Source organism: Ochlerotatus camptorhynchus, unplaced genomic scaffold, assembly GCF_037179485.1.
Source record: "Ochlerotatus camptorhynchus isolate MF236.1 unplaced genomic scaffold, CSIRO-AGI_Acam_v1.1 ptg000232l, whole genome shotgun sequence".
In the NCBI taxonomy this organism is placed as follows: Eukaryota; Metazoa; Arthropoda; class Insecta; order Diptera; family Culicidae; genus Ochlerotatus; species Ochlerotatus camptorhynchus.
The window spans coordinates 8,185,862-8,204,440 of NW_027040722.1; the positions used below are offsets into that span (position 1 = coordinate 8,185,862).

The 18,579-nt window shown below is 42.1% G+C and overlaps 1 protein-coding gene across 2 annotated transcripts in view; it reads right to left on the reverse strand.

The window, feature by feature from the left end:
* Positions 1-15,200: 15,200 nt before the first annotated feature.
* LOC135704232 (Kv channel-interacting protein 1) overlaps positions 15,201-18,579 on the reverse strand; it is a 131,064-nt gene continuing 127,685 nt past the window's right edge. For both annotated transcript variants that reach the window (XM_065225709.1, XM_065225708.1), the window contains exons 5-6: positions 17,704-17,898; positions 15,201-17,642 (exon numbers count right to left, since the gene is read on the reverse strand). In XM_065225709.1, the coding sequence (XP_065081781.1) occupies positions 17,514-17,642; positions 17,704-17,898 (324 nt within the window). In that variant the 3' untranslated portion in view covers positions 15,201-17,513. The remainder of the gene's footprint in view (positions 17,643-17,703; positions 17,899-18,579) is intronic.

The window sequence follows — 18,579 nt, forward strand, 5'->3', positions numbered from 1 at the left end:
AATTTCGACTAGAATGGGATACGTTAATCAATTTGCTTGGGACCAATAGGCTAGTCAAATAGTGATCAAATTTAAAATCGTTAGTTTACACCGGTGGGTATTATGATTTTGTACGAAAATTCATAAGATATACCGGAAATTTCTAAATCCCCTTCAGAAAGCCCTGCCTATTTAGAATCGGTACGATTCTTTTTGTCCGGTACAGCGCTCCTAGTTGTCGGTTCTGGAATCCTTTGAAAGACATTTGTTTACAATGTTTTTCTCTTGAAATCCTGTGCATTTTTTTAAAGGTTATGTTTTCTTGAATTGCCACGCGATGGAAGAAAAAAGAAAATAATCTATTCTGATATGAAAACCCGACTTGGTCGGTGTCGTGACTGGACCGAGGCCACGGCTACACGAATTAATGGTGCTGCTCCCGCGGCTGCGGCTACTTCCAATCCTGCTGCTATTGATGCGCTGTTCCTTCTGCACGTATGCCTCTTCCAAAATTCGTTACAAGAATGCCGTCAACGAGTAGTAGTAAAATTTACGTTTATTTGCTGGTTTTTTCAAGTTTCAACATTTGGGTTTACATTTCAATTGGTTAGCCTTTGGCTCTTCATCTTTGTTCTAGTTAATTGGGTATTCTTATGTGATGATTGCGTTTAGCGCTAATTTACAGGATACCCATTTAGGGGCTTGTTTTCGTTTGAATTTAAAAATTTGATAATCAAACTACTTGAGCACAGGAACCTACCTAAATACTTGAACTAGGTTGCCAAATCACGAATGATCTAGTGGTTTGATCGCAGACAGGTGACTCTGAACCTTTCCAGCGTGGACGTCTTTCGCTCCTCGAGTTCAAACACTGGCCAGGTGGTGAATCTCAGAATTACGCGGTGGACTGTTAAGGATCATTCTGAGGATCTTGTTTTGGATCCTCTGAAGCTTTAGGTGGTGGCACTTAGCACAACTTTCCCAGATTGGCATACCGTGCTCAATAGCCGGCAGAATGATCTGCTTGTGGACAGCAAGCTTGTTTTTGAGGGACAGGGTGGACTTCCTGTTTATCAGAGGGTAGAACGACCTGATCAAGATGTTACACTTGGTGGATGTCTTGTCCACATGGGATCGTAAATACTAGCAATTTGCTATCGTGGGGGTTAGACCAACGTATTCTACTTCACTCGACCATTCAATGGGAGAGCTATAAAGATGGACCTTGACGTTAGCAGGCGGAACAAGCCGAGGTGAATTAGAGTGTGGAAACAGAATGGTTTGTGTTTTAGCTGCATTGATACAAATCTTCCAGCTCTTGAAATATGTAGTCGGACAGAACATCCAGGCCTGATTGTAGTTTACTCGCCAGAGCACGGATCACTCGACCCTTATATATGATGGAGGTGTCATCTGCGAACATTGACAGGATACCACCACCCGGCAGGGGAGGAACGTCTGACGTGAAATTGTTGAATAGGATAGGCCCAAGCAGGCTACCCTGAGGGACCCCTGCATCAACGTTGAAAGTATCAGAGGGGACATTGTTCAAGTAGACCTGGAATGATCTGCCCGACAGGTAGTTTTTGATGCTCTTCACGAGGTAGATTGGAAAGTTGTATCGATGCAGCTTGTACACTAGGCCATCATGCCAGACATTGTCGAACGCCTTCTCGACGTCCAACAATGCCATGGTAGATGTATTGGAAACGGACTTGTTGCGCTTGATGAGTTGGTGGATGGTAGAGTGGCCTTTCCTAAACCCGAATTGCTCTTTGAAAAAGATATTATTATCATTTGAAAACACCAGCAGACGGCTGAGTATCAACTTTTCGAATAGCTTCGAGATGGTGGCCAAGAGGCTGATGGGGCGATAGCTTTTGGCACTGGTAGGATCTTTGCCAGGCTTGTGTATTAGAATCACTATGGCTAACTTCCAGCATGCAGGGAAGTAGCCAAGCTCCAAACATTTGTTGAAGATAATGGTAAGATGGTTGAAGAAGTCAATACTCAAGTCGATATTCTACTATCATCATGCACTATTACGGGGGTGTCAGCGACTTTAGACATTGCCTCCAGTACGGCAGGCCCATGGGGGCTCACCATGGTTCGGCCAAGATTTTGTGAAATTACAAAATGTTAGCCAAGAGCATTGGCCTTTTCAACTGCGGATTATGAGTAGGGATGGGTTCGAGTTCTGGTCAACAGAGGAAAGCGGAGGGATCGGTCTCGACTTATTTTTCAGAATTTTGGTCATCTTCCAAAATGGTTTTGCACAAACTGGGAGAGAACGAGTCTTGTTGGTAAAATCGTTATTCCTGAGTTCCACCATCCCGGCCTGGATAATTTTGGTTAGCCTATTGATATTGTTCTTCAAGTAAGGCAGCCCAGAACACTGGAACTTCCTACGAATTGTGTTACGGAGCCTGATAAGATCTTTGGTTGGGCTGTCAAGGTTCAGAGTATGACTCACCAGTCTGGATACTGGTACGTGTTGCTCCCTGGCACGGGATATCGCCTCTTCGATGGTTTGCAGATACCGATCAAATTCTTCGAACGATTCCGGTAGGACGTCGTAGTCGATTGGTGTGTCCACACAGCGCTAATAGTCCAAGTTGACACGATGGTAATTTCCCCGGGAAACTTGAAACCTATTGGCCGAGGAACCACCGGGTAGTGGTCCGAGCTTAGTTGCTGATAGGCGATATATTGAGAGATGTTATCGCCAATGTTGCTGATGAAGATGTCGAAGGTGGCATGAGCTCCGGATCGACTCAACCGGGTGGGAGTGTCCGGACACAGGATTGATGCTTGGCGTTCAGGTCGCCAGCGATGATGAAATTTTGTCGCCGTTGTGTTAGCTTGATGATGTCTCTTCGGAGGTCTGCGGCCGAACCGTCCCTAATGTTGGTTTGCTTGGGGCAGTAGACTGCGATGATGGTGATTGGACCAAGCGATGTGCTCACCTCAACTCCGATGGCTTCGATAATTTTCAGCTGGAAGCTTGGTAGTAGCCGGCAGCTGATGTTCCGCCAGACAGTGATGGCCACTCCCCCTCCCCCGGAGCTGGTGCGGTCAAGCCTTACGAGCTAAAAGTCGGGAAGGAAGACGTTCAGCTCGGGCTTCAAGTGAGTCTCGGTGATGACGGCTATGTCGATGTGCCGTTCGTTGAGAAAGTCAACAAACTCGATGTTTTTGCTCTTCAAGGAGCAAGCGTTCCAATTTGCAATTTTTATAGCTTCACGGGTCCATACTTAGTGACAAGGGACAAGGCAGCATGAAGCTGTTCAGATCGAGTCTTGCAGGTGCGCATGATGATGATGACCTCGGCCACGAGCGTCACAAGTTCCTCCGAGGTGAACGGAGAATCGTCGACAGGTTCACCTGAGACAGCACCAGCGTATGATAAACCAGGGGCGGTGGATGAACCTGGAATTGGCTGGGCCGCAGCAGCAGCGAGACGATGCTGAACTGTCCGACTGTTGGGAACCATTTGGATACTCGCAGGATTGGCTTGTTGGTTGTTGAGCGGAAGCGGGGCTAGGTTCGGAACATGTCAACGGGGCTGGAGAGCTGGGTACTGGACTTCCGTGAGTACAGGAGGCGAACGATTATTACGGAGGCGACCGAGCTGGTTGTTGATTGTAGCCTTCCGACGGATATTAATGAACTCCACTCGCTTGGGACATTTGCCATTGGAGGCTTGGTGGTTTCCACCGCAGTTGACACACGTTGGCTCTATGTCATCAACTTGCTCACAGGACGCAGTTGAGTGAGTTCCAGCACACTTGCCGCAGTTTGTCTTCATATGGCAGTTTTTGGTGCCATGGCCATAGGAGAGGCAGTTCATACACTGCGTAACATCACGATGTTGGGGTTTGTAATGCTCCCAACTGATGATGACCTGAAACAGGTCCCGGATTTTGGATCTCAGAGCCGCAAGACTGGTGGATCTCTTCGTGAAGTGCACCAGGAACAACTGGTCACGGAAGCTGGTATTGTTGTTGGAACGCCGGTTCATGTGGAACACGGTCTCAGGTTTGAGCCCCAGATCCAGCTCGGATTTCACCGTAGCCGCCTCGAACGACGGTAATCCACGCAAAACCACCTTCAGTGGCTTGCTCGATGGCAGATCATGCGTGAAGAAGTCCTTCAGGAAACATCCTATTTTGGTTGTACTTCTCCAGGTTGGAGCACATGATTTTGGTACCGATGCTGCAAAACTTGAAGCGAGGCAGCAGCTTGTGTTTTGCCAGTTCGGCACCTAACTTCACTGGCGTGAAAAGCGGGGGAATCTGCTCTTTTCTTGCAATGGGAACGCCGTCACCATCGGGAGTACTGCATACTGGTTGGCTTGCAGTACCCGTTTTCCGGCGTCATCCTACGACGCGCTGGACTTGATTAGCACCTTCTTTGAAGGGCCCGCTGCTGTCTCACCATTTGTTTCATGTTTGCAAGTTCAAGTAAACTTGCCCGAACGCGAGAAGGTGGCGACACATCCACGGCGCAATACGACAGCACAAAACGAAACAAAATCGAAACGAGATCTCGAGCGAAAATACGGACTGAACAGCTCAACAGTCGAGCAAAAAATAATGAACGATCGCCGTCAACGAGCTTAGATACCTCATATTTATACCTGCTAACCTATCAAAATTCTCGAACCAATGAAATTCCATTTACATACGGTATATCACGCTTCACGCTCACTCGATTCTACTCATTCTTTATTCCACACTAACCCTATCTACTACAGTCGGATCGCAATAGAGTTGGACATGGTCAAAACCACCGTCTGTGCAGTGGTGAAACGTTTCAAGAAACGTTTATCTGATTCCCGGAAGGTGCAATCAAGGCGTCGAAGCGATACAGTGGACCGGAAACTGCTGCAGAACGTCATGAAGTCTTTCAAAACGAATCCAGGCCTTTCGGACGTGGCTGTGGCAAACAAAATCGCTGTTTTTCGCCAGTACAGTTCGGAATATTTGGGAACGTTTCTTCAAGTATCAGGCTATTAAGAAACACAACCGGACCTTAAAACAAAACATTACGGCCAAAACGCGGGCCTGAACTCTTGAAATTACATGTCCCAGATCCAGATTCTCCAGCACTTGGCAATAACTTTTGACTGAGAAGTCCAATCAATTTACGGTCTTTGACAAAGTTGTTCTGTACGGTTTGCTCAATCTAAGTTTCCAGTTTGAGCAATATTAAGCTATGTTTGAATTTTTGACAAGAAAATTAATACTTTATTTCCGTTTTCCAGCAAATCCAAATCGTAACCAAATTCGTGCAAATTTGGCATAATTGTTGGGGACCTGAATACAGACTGAAAGAGCAGTGGGTATCAGGGTTTTTTTTTATAAAGTAAGTTTTAGGAAAGCTTCAAAAGCCTGGCCTGTCGAAGACCACATGCTCCGGAGTTTCATCCACGTTGCCACACTCCGGACAGAGGGTTGATGCTGCGTGTCCGAACTGATGCAGGTATTTCCTGAAGCAGCCGTGGTCAGACAGAAACTGCGTTAGGTGGAAGTTGACTTCTCCGTGTTTTCTGTTCACCCAGGTCAAAATAATCGGCATTAGTCTATGTGTCCATCTACCGTTCTCAGCCGTTTTCCACTCCTGCTGCCACTTAGCCAACGACTCCGATCTCACAACTTTCCGTACTCTTCCGGCTTCACTCCACCTATAGCACTCGCTGTCCTCCGCCAGGGTGATGCCGATAGGGATCATTCCGGCGATAACGCATACTGCTTCCTACGAGATGGTTCTGTACGCACTCACGACTCGCATGGCCATGAGCCGGAACGTACTGCTCAGTTTCCTTTAGCTCTGTTTCGTTTCCAGCGCTGCAACCCAGGCTTGACCTCCATACCTCAGTATCGACGACGACACACTGGCCAGAAGACGCCTCTCGCTATTGCTGGGACCAGCGTTGTTCGGCATGATTCTAGCTATCGCGTTGATGGCCTTCGAGGCCTTCTCAAAGGTATATTCGACGTGGCTGCTGAAGTTTAGCCGGTTATCGATCATCACTCCCAGCAGTGTTGGAAAAATATCAAAAAAAAAATCAAATCTCACCAAAGCCCAAAATCGTGCTTGATTTTCGTAGACAAAAATCAACAAGCACACAACTGCGGTTGATATTGCAAGCTGTGATTTCGTAGCTCAAAATATCAAGCTAACAGAACTCACCAGCTGTAAATCTCTCCACACTGTGGTGAGATTGAGTTTCATGTAAAGCAACCCGAACGCAACCATAACTTCCATAACGGCTAGCAACAGTCGCTTCGTGTCTGCCATCGATGAAGATAAAAAAGAGATAGCATTGTTGTACCTTCTCATTCTAAGAAAACGAGGTGCAACGGAATCATTTTTGCATCGATTCAACTCTCAGCTTCAATCGAGACTTCAACTTTACACGTTGTGAATAGTCTCGCAATATCAAAGAAGCTTGTAAAATCAATATCACGCATTATATTTTGCTCCAATATCACGAGTGATATTGAGAGCGCATGAGAGCGGAAAAATATCAACGACGGTGATTTCTGCACGCTGCACCGCTTTACAGTTACTGACCAATAGCACTTCCGTTTTGTGGTGGGCTATCTGCAGCTTCGCTTCTTACATCCAGTTACCAATCATGTCGATCGCCTCGGCTGCCATCACTTCCACCTCCTCCAGCGTCTCGCCTGTTACCGTCAAGACGACGTCGTTCGCAAAGCCAACGATCTCAACTTCTTTGGGCAGCTTCAGCGTTAGCACGCCGTTGTACATCCCGCTCTAAAGCGTTGGATCAAGGATAGAGCCTTGTGGAACTCCAGCTGTGATTCTAATCGGTCTCTGTCCATTTCTGTTGCGTAGACCAGAACCCGGTTCTGGAAATAACTCCTCAGGATCCTGTACAGGTAGTCAGGGACCCTCATTCTATGCAGTGCTTCGGTGATGGCCACCCAGCTGGCGCTGTTGAACACATTTTTGACGTCGATCGGTATCACGTTATCGGGTAGCAGGCGGTTGCGATCCACCATACACACTTGACTCACCCTAATGATCATACTTACTTATCTTAGAGATTAATCATCATACGCGTAAAAGGAAGGACCAGCGATCAATGCAGCTCATAATGAAAATACGACTTTTAGGTAGTTGTCAGAACGAACAGCACATTTTCAAGTCTGTGATATTCTGCGTAATATTTCAAACCGACCTCCCATAAGTTTTCATAAACATGTATTTACTGCTTTGCATTTTTGCTTCCTTGGAACAATTGCATTCGTTTAAACCCACGTTCCCTATAATTTATATATCCTTGAATATTCACAACTCTCATCCTTATTCCGAGTTTCTTCCGTTTTAATCCTTCCTATTTTAAATTCCAACCGCTCGTATCCTACACGCTTAGTGTCAATCGAGTAATATAACCAAACTGTACATATGAAAATAAATTCCTCACACTTTGTTTTTGAAACTCTGTTCCGACCTGTGCTTTCCTAAATCCCACGCACCGCACCGCGTACCGCAGCCGCACCTATTCCTAGACGACGACAATCGAAATAAGTTATAAATTTTTCCATCTTATGCTGTGTGTGTATTGTGCAATGCGCACTGCATCGGAGCTTCTTCTGTGCCATCGAGAGCAGCCGAAAGTTTTGATATTTATATTAATTCATTACTTTGTGATCAATAATAACTGCTGTGTTCTCTATAACTATAGTTTTCATACTCTGTTACTCGCTAGAGATAAACTTTGGTGGGAGAGAATTTCCGGTTTCTGCATCTTACAGCTAAGGTTGACTTCTGTCTTCGGCATGTCCGCTGAATTACAAGCTACTTCATGCACAGGTACATTAAAAACTGTTTATTTTCTTTAATCTGTTACAACTCTGTTGGGGGGGGTGTTTGCTTTAAAATTTCAACTTTGTTTCTGTTTGCTAGTTAGTTCACTTTTGGGCTAGTTGGCTTGTTTCTGTTACCAGTGCAAGTTTTGTTTATTGTTCTAACGATATATTTTGCCGTTTGCATGGAATACGAGGTTCGTGTGTACTATTTACACGCTATGTAAAACTCAAATCACGTAAATTATCACTAGCATGCTTGTCATTGTTTGTGTTAATGCGATCTAGCTATGACACTAATGGGAGCATAGGGGTTCTGCAATGTCGTCTCGGGTGTCGACCAGACTCGTTGGAAAAGTGTGTGAACATCGTTGGAGCTACGCGGTGAGTGAAAAATGATTGTAGATTTCGAGTTCCGATCGTTAATTGACAGAATGTGGGCATCGTAGTAGAGCCTCAACAAGTGTTAGAAAAGATTTCCAAGTGTTCTAAGAGATGTAAATCAGTGATTCTTGTTTCTTCCTGTGATCTTTGTCCGGCAAATATTTAAGAACCCTTCGAAAAATATATGTTTGTATCGCATCCTATAGTAAGTCTGCATAGGCATTTCTTTCCGGCGTATAGGTTTTGTTGTTGTATAAACTATTGATTTCCAACCTGCTTCCTGAACGCTCATTCGAGCGTCAGCTTCAGTGTCTATGTGTTTGTGTGGATTGGAATATGAATAAATTCGTCGAATAAGATTTACATTAGTGAGAATCTGGTGCATTGAAGTTGGGAACGCCATCAATTGAATAGTATTTTTTTCATAGTAATGAACTTTATCTGATGATTTGAGCCACTTTTAAGACTCCCCTACTATCATACCAGTTTACCAGAAAATCACTTGATTATTTATAGCGAATTCGTTTATTATCGGGGTTGGAACCAGTTCCAACCCAGTGCGAAACCGAACTTTTTGTCAGTGCGAACCTCAACCTGAACTGGGTTTTAAAAACAAACGATCAAACTGACGTTTGTCAGAGAACAAGCAGGCCCAATCTTGATACCCGATCCAGGTTGGAACTGAATAATAAACGAATTCGCTATTAGATTGCTGCATCTAACATACCCTAAATTATGTTTCTATAGAGCATAGCAATTCTGCCATAGTTTTATCGAAGACTGGCCACTTTTATTTTATCTTCTACAAACAATATTACTCGACATTAACTCCCTCGTCATCTACCAATTATACCATCTACCGTTCAAAGGTAAATGTTCCGAATGCATTTACTAATGATGATCAGGAAATTAAGAAAATCCTATCTTTCGATGCTTACCGACGATAAAACACTAGTAAATGGAATCATGATCAGTGTACATCTGAGATGATGGACTATCATCTATGTCCGCCGTCATTTTTAAATCCAAGATGGCGGTCGTTGGTTTCAGAAAACTGTCAAATACCCAACAACTGGGATGACGTGTATAGGCCCAAAATCGATGTCCGCCACCATTTTGGAGTTCAATATGACGTCCATTAGATTCAGAAAAAGTGTCAAAACTGTTCCAAAAATATCCATATTTCGAGTATTTGACCCTTTTCTGAAATCCATGGCCGCCATCTTGGAGTTTGAAATGGCGGCGGACATCAATTTTCGACATCTATACGTCATCCTAGTTCCAAAAATACCAATATAATAGGCTATTGGGGAATTTTCAGTGACGACAGTTGATGATGATGCTCGGAGATTTTCGCTATTTCATGGTCTTTCATTTATTTATCGTCGGTCTCTGTTCCGCAATCTAGTGCCAATCACCGACGAACATCGATTGCCATCCATTAACGGCAATCGAATGTGCAGGAAGGCAGCTTCCACAACCAACGGCTTTACTTCCCTTCCGAAGGAAGACGTGACCAGAGATTTTAATGCCTCAGAAAAATCCCACCGACCTCGACTGGGATCGAACATAGACCAATTGGGGTGAGAAAGCAGTCACGCTTACCACTACACCACCGGCGCCGGCTTTCGCTATTTCATATGATCATGATCTGTAACACAACTGTCCGTTGCGATGTTTGAGTTTGTACTGATTATGAGTGTAACCAAAATGAGGATGACATTATCTTTATCTGAATCGTTGATTTTGATTACCTGATGATGATATATACCTAAAAAGAGAGGTTTGAATATTCGTTCACATGGCCGAGAAACTTCTACTCAGATTGCAACGGCTGGATTTGAGACATTGTACCCATAGTCACTATATTCATAGTCTGGCAGAGACAATGACGGGAGCCAATTCGACCTGTCACTTGCGGGAGCCCATCGAGCATGACTGTTTCTTTGGTCGAAGTATTGTGATCGTCACGATAAATAAATCGAACAAAAATTAAACCAATGCAGTTGATATCAATGCATTTCTGAATGCTGTTTTTATGTTTTTCACAATCTCATAATCGCCGCTAATGCGGAGACGACAATTAATATACTTTTTGATGTATTTTTTTTTTACGGATGGAACGGTAATTTTGCAGGTATGCGCAGGCATGGAAAATCATTTACATTTATTTCGTGCATTCAGTTACATTCATTTGCCTCTAACTTATTTCATCAACAGAATTCCGCAAAATGATGTATTAAGCTTTTGTAAGTTTTGTGATTAGCTACAACTTTTGTGAAGAACTATAATCCGTATCTCTTATGCATGACGAATCAGAGCAAACAGAATCCACTACTGTTTTCAGTGAATGTATTTTACATTCACTGAAAAACAGTTACGAGTTCTGCCCGCTCTAATTCGTGATGCATAAGAGATACATATTTGAGTTTTGGGCAAAAGTTGTAGTTAATAACAAAACCTACTAAAGCTCTATACATGATTTTGTGGAATGCTGTTGATGAAAAAAGTTAGAGGCAAATGAATGCATGAAATGATTGTAAATGATTTTCCATGCCTGGGTATGCGTTGAAAAGTGTAAGTTAATCGATATTCTTTTAACACATTTCCTCCAATTTCGTCTAAAATTGGTAACATTGATATTGATACTGTAAAGACAAAAAAAAATTATGTTGCGTACAACGAAAACGTTCTGCAAAAGCTTGAACATTTTCACGGGGTGCCAGATTAAAGGGTGTCCCACACAAGGGGTAGGTCACTCCGCTCACCAATCTTGGGTCATCTTTTTTGTCAGTGTGCCGCAGGTGTGCCGATTGTGCCGGTCACAGAACAAGCTGCGATTGTTTGTAAAATACCCATCCCGGCAACCCGGTATTTCTGACACCTTGAATGATTTGATTTGAAATCACAAGGATAAATCGGATTGAGGATGACGCGGGAAGTGGCTGGTGTTGGTGTTTTATGTTCATAGGATGATAAAATTCCTGTGTTTTAGTCTTCTATAATGCCCTCAAAGGCAGACCAGAAACCTAGCCTTTCGTGATGTGAAAAGCATCGGTCTATCAGCGGCCGGAAAGAGTTGGAACCGGTGGGGAGCATTGTTGGAAACTGAGTATAGAGGATGAATAGACTTCTTTAGTTTGGGGGTCTAATTAACTGCCTCTTTCTCTGGAACCCACTCTAAATATATTTCGTGTTTAGATAATTTTTATAAGTGAACTGCTGGTCTGAGTTCCTCTGGTATATTAAATTAGAGGATATTCCTGAATATACAGTCAAACAGCTCGTAATGATCTGAACAACTTCAATGACAGTTGTCCAGTAGTACCATAGAGATAACTCTTAGTGTAGTAGGTCCCGAAGAAATGAGCTCTACTTTTTGGCTCACCTCTGGTACTATCTTCGGTCCCAAGCTAATCGATTCACCCCCCGAAACATAGGAAATTTCACTAACCCCTCATTTTATCTGTCAAACTTTCATAGCGAATCAAAACAAACATTGTGTAGTACTAGAATTTTGACTAGAATGGGGTACGTTAATCGATTTGCTTGGGACCAATAGGCTAGTCAAGTAGTAAGCCAATTTCAAATCGATAGTTTCATATTGATTGTTGGTAGTACTCCCATTTTATTTACAACAATCCAATGCCTACGAGATTGTGCCGAAGGTGTGCTCAAGGTATGCGGAAGGTGTGCCGATGGATGTACCCAAGCTGTGTCGAATCTAATTTCGGCACAACGTGCTGAGTGACTTACCCTTGGTCCCACATCAAATTGCATCATGGAAAAAACGATGTAGAAAATTAACTATTCGACCGATCCTTTTCAAACTTTCAGACAATAAAATATAAACCATTAGTAAGCTTTTGGTTCACACCTTACGCCTAACGTTCTGTACAACATCTGGTTGCAGCTTCTTCTGTACGGAATCCCACTTTTTCTTCATGTCTTCCTCAGATTTGACCTCCTTGGAATGCTTCCATAGTGTCTGCTTCATAATAGCCCAGTATTTTTCGATGGGCCTTAGTTCCGGTACGTTGGGGAGGTTCATGTCCTTGAGTACGAAAGTGACCCCGCTAGCTTCGTACCACTCCAGGACAACATTTAAATAGTGACACGAAGCTAGATCCGGTCAGAAGATCGTATGGCCCTCGTGTTGCTTCAACAGAGGAAGCAGACGCTTCTGTAGACACTCCATGAGTAGATCTCCCCGTTTAAAGTCCCGGTAGTCACGAATGGCGCACTCTGTTTGCCACATGAGCAGATCGCTGCCAAGTCATATATTTCTTGCAAACTTTGAAATTTTCTGCTTCCTTACTTCCTCCGGAACATCAAACTTGTGCTGGGTGGTGAAGAACAGTAGTCCCGGAAGCTGCCGGGAGTTTGGCTTGACGTAAGTCTCATCATCCATGACTTTACCACCGTATTTTGCCGTTCGTCACGATGTGGAGCCTTCTGCACTTTGTACGTATGTAGTTCCTCCCGGTCCTTGGCTCTCTGAACGAAAGGCTTGGACAGATTCAACCTTTTGGCCATATCCCTGATCGAAGCATTGGGATTCCGCTTGAACGCTTTAACGACACGCTTGTGATCGCTAAAGGGCCACCCACATTAGATCCGTTTGCGTTGCGTTGACATAAATTTGACAGTTAGACAATAGATTTAGCTGTCACTTTGCCGCAACGCGTCCGATCCGGATCTAATGTGCGTGGGTCTTAATAGAACATCCATTCTGACTCACCGTTGTCTGCACGATTCCGAGTTGTTTTCCGATGTCCCGATGAGAGAGTTGAGGACGCCATTCTGTTCGAACTTTCGAAAATCTGACAGCGATAAAAATACAGGGTAAACAATATACTCTAAACTACTTCTACCCAAATTGTCAACAGAAAATACCCAATGGGCAGTTTTCTACAGCGTTTTTTCTGTGATGCAATTTGATGTGGGACACCCTATATTATTGAAGAAATCAAAGTTGCCAGTTGGCAGGATTTTGTATCCACCAGACTATAAATATAGTGACTATAATTGGGTTTTTTTAAGGGTATTGAGGTAAATGCATATCCGTAATCTGCATTAAAAATGGAATCCAAACCCAAAATTTCATCAATTTTGGTACACTGGAACTATTTTAAATAAGAACGATTACATTTGCAAAAATCACCTTATTAGCGCCCCTCGGTGTCATTTTGTATGGGAGCGTGCTGTCAGGGGGCTGTTCATAAACTACGTAGACAGTTTAGGGGGGGGGGTTGACAATTATCCACAGCCCATACAAATTAAAAAAAAATGTATGGACAATTGTCTACGCAGGGGGAGGGGGTCAAGAATCCCAAAAAAACTGTCTACGTAGTTAATGAACAGCCCCCAGTTTGTCAGTTTAGTGTCAAACAGTGAAGTTATTATTTTGCTTGTGTGTGTGTGTGTTCGAAAAAAATATCGCTGTGCTCAGAAAACGGAGCTTTTTTAGATGATATCTAGATAGAGCTGGAATTAGGGCGTAACAGCCTTTGTAAACAATGACTTCTCTCGATGATTTCTACGAATTCAAGGCACGCCTACATAAAGCAACATATCCATCGAGTAGGGGAAGTCTTCCCCTAATCGCTGGGGATGTCGATTTGCCAGGGCGAGATGACTTTCGAGAAATCATCGAGAGAAGTCAATGTTTACAAAAGCTGTTTCGCCCTAATTCCAGCTCTATCTAGATATATAAAAACCGATATATTTTTCAAAATTAAAGAACCCAATTGTAAAATTCTCAGTGCTGCAGTTGCGACGTCACCAATGATCCGAGGTACATAAATTCATCCACTACCTCGAACTCATCCGTCGATTATAACATTTCGGTCTATGTGAGTTCTATCGCGTTCGGCTCCTCTAGCCAACAAATATTGTGGCACCAGAACCAAACTAAAGTTTGGAAATCTAACTTCCAACTTCCGAACCTGATGCCAACCTTAATCATGGTTTTCATATGTTTGTTGCTAATATTGTTGACACTAATGACAATTCTTTTGCATTGCTGCTAGTCGCGTTGGAACTCAATACATCAGCGACATGCAGATAATTTTTATCTAAATGCACAATACTTAGTCTTCGACGTATTCACCTTTAATCAAACCTTATCTGCTTCACGCTTCAGTCTGGTTTATGTGTCCGCCACTGGCTGGAATGTTCTTTCGACAATGTTCCCGTCATCAGTGAAGCAGATGAACTGCCTGGATTTATTGAAGATCGTGCCGCGCATGTTGAAGCCCGCAAATCTCATAACACCTTGTAGCGCAATGTTGAACCGGAGGCAGGAAGATCCATCGCCTTGTAGAAGTCCTTAGCGGGTCTCAAACAAGTGCGATAACGCACACACGCAATTTAAGTGGATTAAGATCCAGAAACGTAGTACATTCGAGAAATTGGAGACTAGCAGCCATGAACCGTGTTGTGTGTGCAGTAAAACTTTCTTACTAGGTGACTTTATGAGGAAGCCTTTATCTTGAAACTTCAAAAGCACAACTGCCAGCTTCCACAAAACGTACAATGGTAAAATTGTAACTCTCTGCATTGCAACTGTAATTGTAACTGTTCTACTGCAAACGTTGAGTTCCACTTTCATTATTGTATGTTTGGTAGGAGCGGATTTATGTGCTTTTGAAGTTTCCAGATAAGGCTGCCTTAGAGATTCATCATAAGGGATTGAAAATTAATTCATGATTATTTCGAAAATATCCCAAATAGGGTAAATGATGGCTTCGGCACCCATTGACTGTTTTTGGCAACAAACATTTGAACGTTAATTCGCTGTATTTTCTCATTAAAACACGAGTTGCCGATAATAGAACAGCTGGTCAACACGCAGTTCAAATGGAAAGGTTGCCGAAGAAAAGAAGGTTGCCGACAATAGTCAAACGCAACTGAGAAGTTTGGAGCGTTGTAAAAATGTGTTCAACCCGTTTCGAATCATTCTGCCAATTGGAATGAATAGAATAGCAAGCAGCAATTATTTGACAGTTAATCCATGGGTTAACTGTCAAATTTACGTCAGCGCAACGCAAACGGATCCATTGTGCGTGGCTCTTTAGAGTGAAGACTCTCCAAGAAGGACATTCCCAACTTCAAATTACTTACATAAATTTTTTTTTTCTTCTCGTGTAAAGCGAATGACATTGACAATTGGAATGTGTATGGATTGTGTTGTTGTTGTGGTTGTTTTCATTCACGAATATTATGGCTTTGTTGCTGGGCGCGCTACTATTCCTACATCAATGTGGTAGTAGTATTTTGTTTAACTTTCTGGTGTAACACTTAATTTTTACGTTTGATTTGCTGGTTTTTGTTTTTAATTTATTTATTTTTTTTCCATTCGAGAAGCCACTGCTATTTGGTAAGAAATACTTTCGCCTACAAGCGGTGGTTTATGGACTAATGAAAAGATTAATTTGCCTGCTAGTAGCGCTTGCCTCCAACTTTTAACATACAGATCAGAAGATGATGCTTTGCATTGATTCGTTTCATCGTGCTAGTTTGTGTAGATAATAATAATAATAATGATACTTTGCTGAAAAACACACACACCGATAAAACATCCGCGCATATTTGGAATCCACTTGCCGGGATCCACTTACCATAGGTTATTAAATGCACAGATAGAACTTTGTTTAACACACATTCTTTGAAGTCCACTTGTTTAACGTTTGCGATTTACGATATAGGTTTGGGTAACAAATTTGAGCACTCATACTATGTTACTACCAGTAGAGCTCACAAATGGGTTTTCTTCGTTTTGCTAGTAAACTTATGTAATTGGTGTTTGTTTTGCTTTCCTTAAACCTTGAATGGTGGTGAAATTAACATAAACTGATTGCTAGAAATCGGTTTTCAAACTTCGGTTGGTGCTAAAATGACATTGAAGAATATAAAGAAGAATAAGATTGATATTTGCAAATCATGTTGGATTGCATTTTGAACTATAGTCTTAAAAATAATACCACTAACCAGTTGTTGGCGATGTTGTCATGTTTGTTGTTCGTTCATAGTGGAAGCGAATTTCTAAACTGCCGATCATTTAATTCTACTTCTCTCACCTAGATTGCATTTACTAACCGTCTGCCTAACGGTTCGAAGCTAGTTTTTTTTTGTCAAAACGATTGTCTATTGTCAACTAACGCCTGTGTCGCTACGAATATATTTTCTAGTTTCGAAAATAAAGTAGTAAAATTCCGTTGTTCTGTTAAAGTTTACTTTTTGCAGTTTGCTTTATATTCTATTTAAAATATCCTCCAGTCAAAGACAAACTTTCTTCTCTGGTCTCCAATTCGATTAACCACTTCTATAAGCTTAGCTCGTACGTTTTTTCCCCCTTAGTATCTAGACTTTTAACTGCTCCTAATACTAATTCAATATCTGTTTTCTTCTGTCTTCTCCCAATGACTATTACATGGCAATTTTAATACTTTAGTTACTATTTACTTGTCTTATAAAAAAATTAAATCAAAATATGTTATATCACAAAAACAACCTACCAAATTATGTATGAATATTTTGTCTACAATATTACATTATTTGTTTATAACATAATATTGCTTTGATTGGTATGGAACATGATATGAAATTCTAAAACTTATATTCCTTGCATGATTCACATATTGTTTTTCTTGTAGTTTTCATTTTTTCTCGTTTTCAGGGAAAATATATTGCACACAGTCAAAAAGAATGCTTCCTTTTACAAACAGTAAATTGTTTCGAACTTAATTATTTTTTTTTTCAATAATCCATATCATATTTAAACTATTTCACGTTGTGCCTAGAAACGGTCGGTATCTTTTTTTTTTAAATAATCCAATGCAATTCAATGTTTTGAAGTTTAACCATTTTCGAAAAAAATACTTGACTTACACAGTTTTATTTTTTTTTTCATTTTTGGGAAACATTTAACTCATTTTACACATATATCAATGCAGTATTTTCTTCGAAAATGATTAAACTGCATCCATTTTTGATAAATATGCAAATGCCGTGTGGAGAAAAAAAAAAGTTAACTTAAAGAAGCATCACTATGAATTTAAACCTTATCACCATCTTAAAACTTAACGAGAACCGTTGAACCACATTTGAGCGAGTACCTTCCGTTGAGAGCACTTCCGTCAGCTTGTGTTATGCTGAGTCGGGGTGCACCGTCCGTTCCATTCCATCCCTTCCATCCTTCCATCCAACTGCCAACTTGCTGTCCCTTTCCGCTTACAGATGTATCAGAGCGAAACGGTCCAGGTCGGCGGCCTTCTTCGAGGCAGCAAACACGCTGTCGGTAGACGGTCATCAAAGGCAGGTGTCGAACATTTGTAGCGATTTAGTAACGACGTCATCCTTCAGGCAGGCCTCCAGGAACTCTTCGATCGTGATGACACCGTCCTGGTTGAGGTCCAGCTTTCGGAAGACTCGATCCACCTACGTGTGTCAATCAAACATATAAGTAATGTTTCAAGAATGGAACTCGAGGCGTTCTCACCTGTTCCTGGGCCTTCACTTCGTCGTCCGGATGGTTGGGCCTCCGGCCCATTAGTTCGTGCACTGACAAGATTATTTCACCCAGCTCGCCCCGGCTGATGCAGCCATCGTTGTTGATGTCGTACAGACGGAACGTCCATCGTAACCGTTCGTATACGGAGCCCCGCAGGAGCGTTGATAGGGTTACTAGCAGATCCTGTTGGAAAGATGAGAGAAGATTGTGGATGTAGAATGTGATTAGTAGAAATACTCAGAGGGAGAGATGGGCGGAGAAAACAAAATACAGTTCGGCAGCAGGGATTTGTACCTAAATAATCTTGCAACCCTTGCTAGAAGCTAGCATTTCACATGACTGTTACTTTTGATTCGATTTACGTGCAAAATAATAATTCTAGATAGAGCTGGAATTAGGGCCTAACAGCTTTTGTAAACAATGACTTCTCTGGATGATTTCTAGAAATTCAAGGCTCACCCACGCAAACCAACATCCTCATCGGGTAGGGGAAGTCTTTCCATACCCGATGAGGATGTTTGTTTGCCTTAGTGAGCCTTGAATTGCTAGAAATCATCATGAGAAGTCATTGTTTACAAAAGCTGTTAGGCCCTAATTCCAGCTCTATCTAGAATTGATTACATCGCAATATTTTGCATTTTTCTTTGTGACATTTATTAACAAAGTAAGATCAATTAATCAATAGAGTTAGCATATTGTTTTTTATTCAAAAACTAGTTGAATTTGAGAAGCACACGAAACATAAAGGTGATTGAATTTCTGTTCGATTGCAATACTCTCAAATTTAATCTAGTAAGAATAAGAAATCCTCGTTTCTAATAGGAATGTTCGACAGATTTTGACAGTTCATTTGGCTCAAAACAT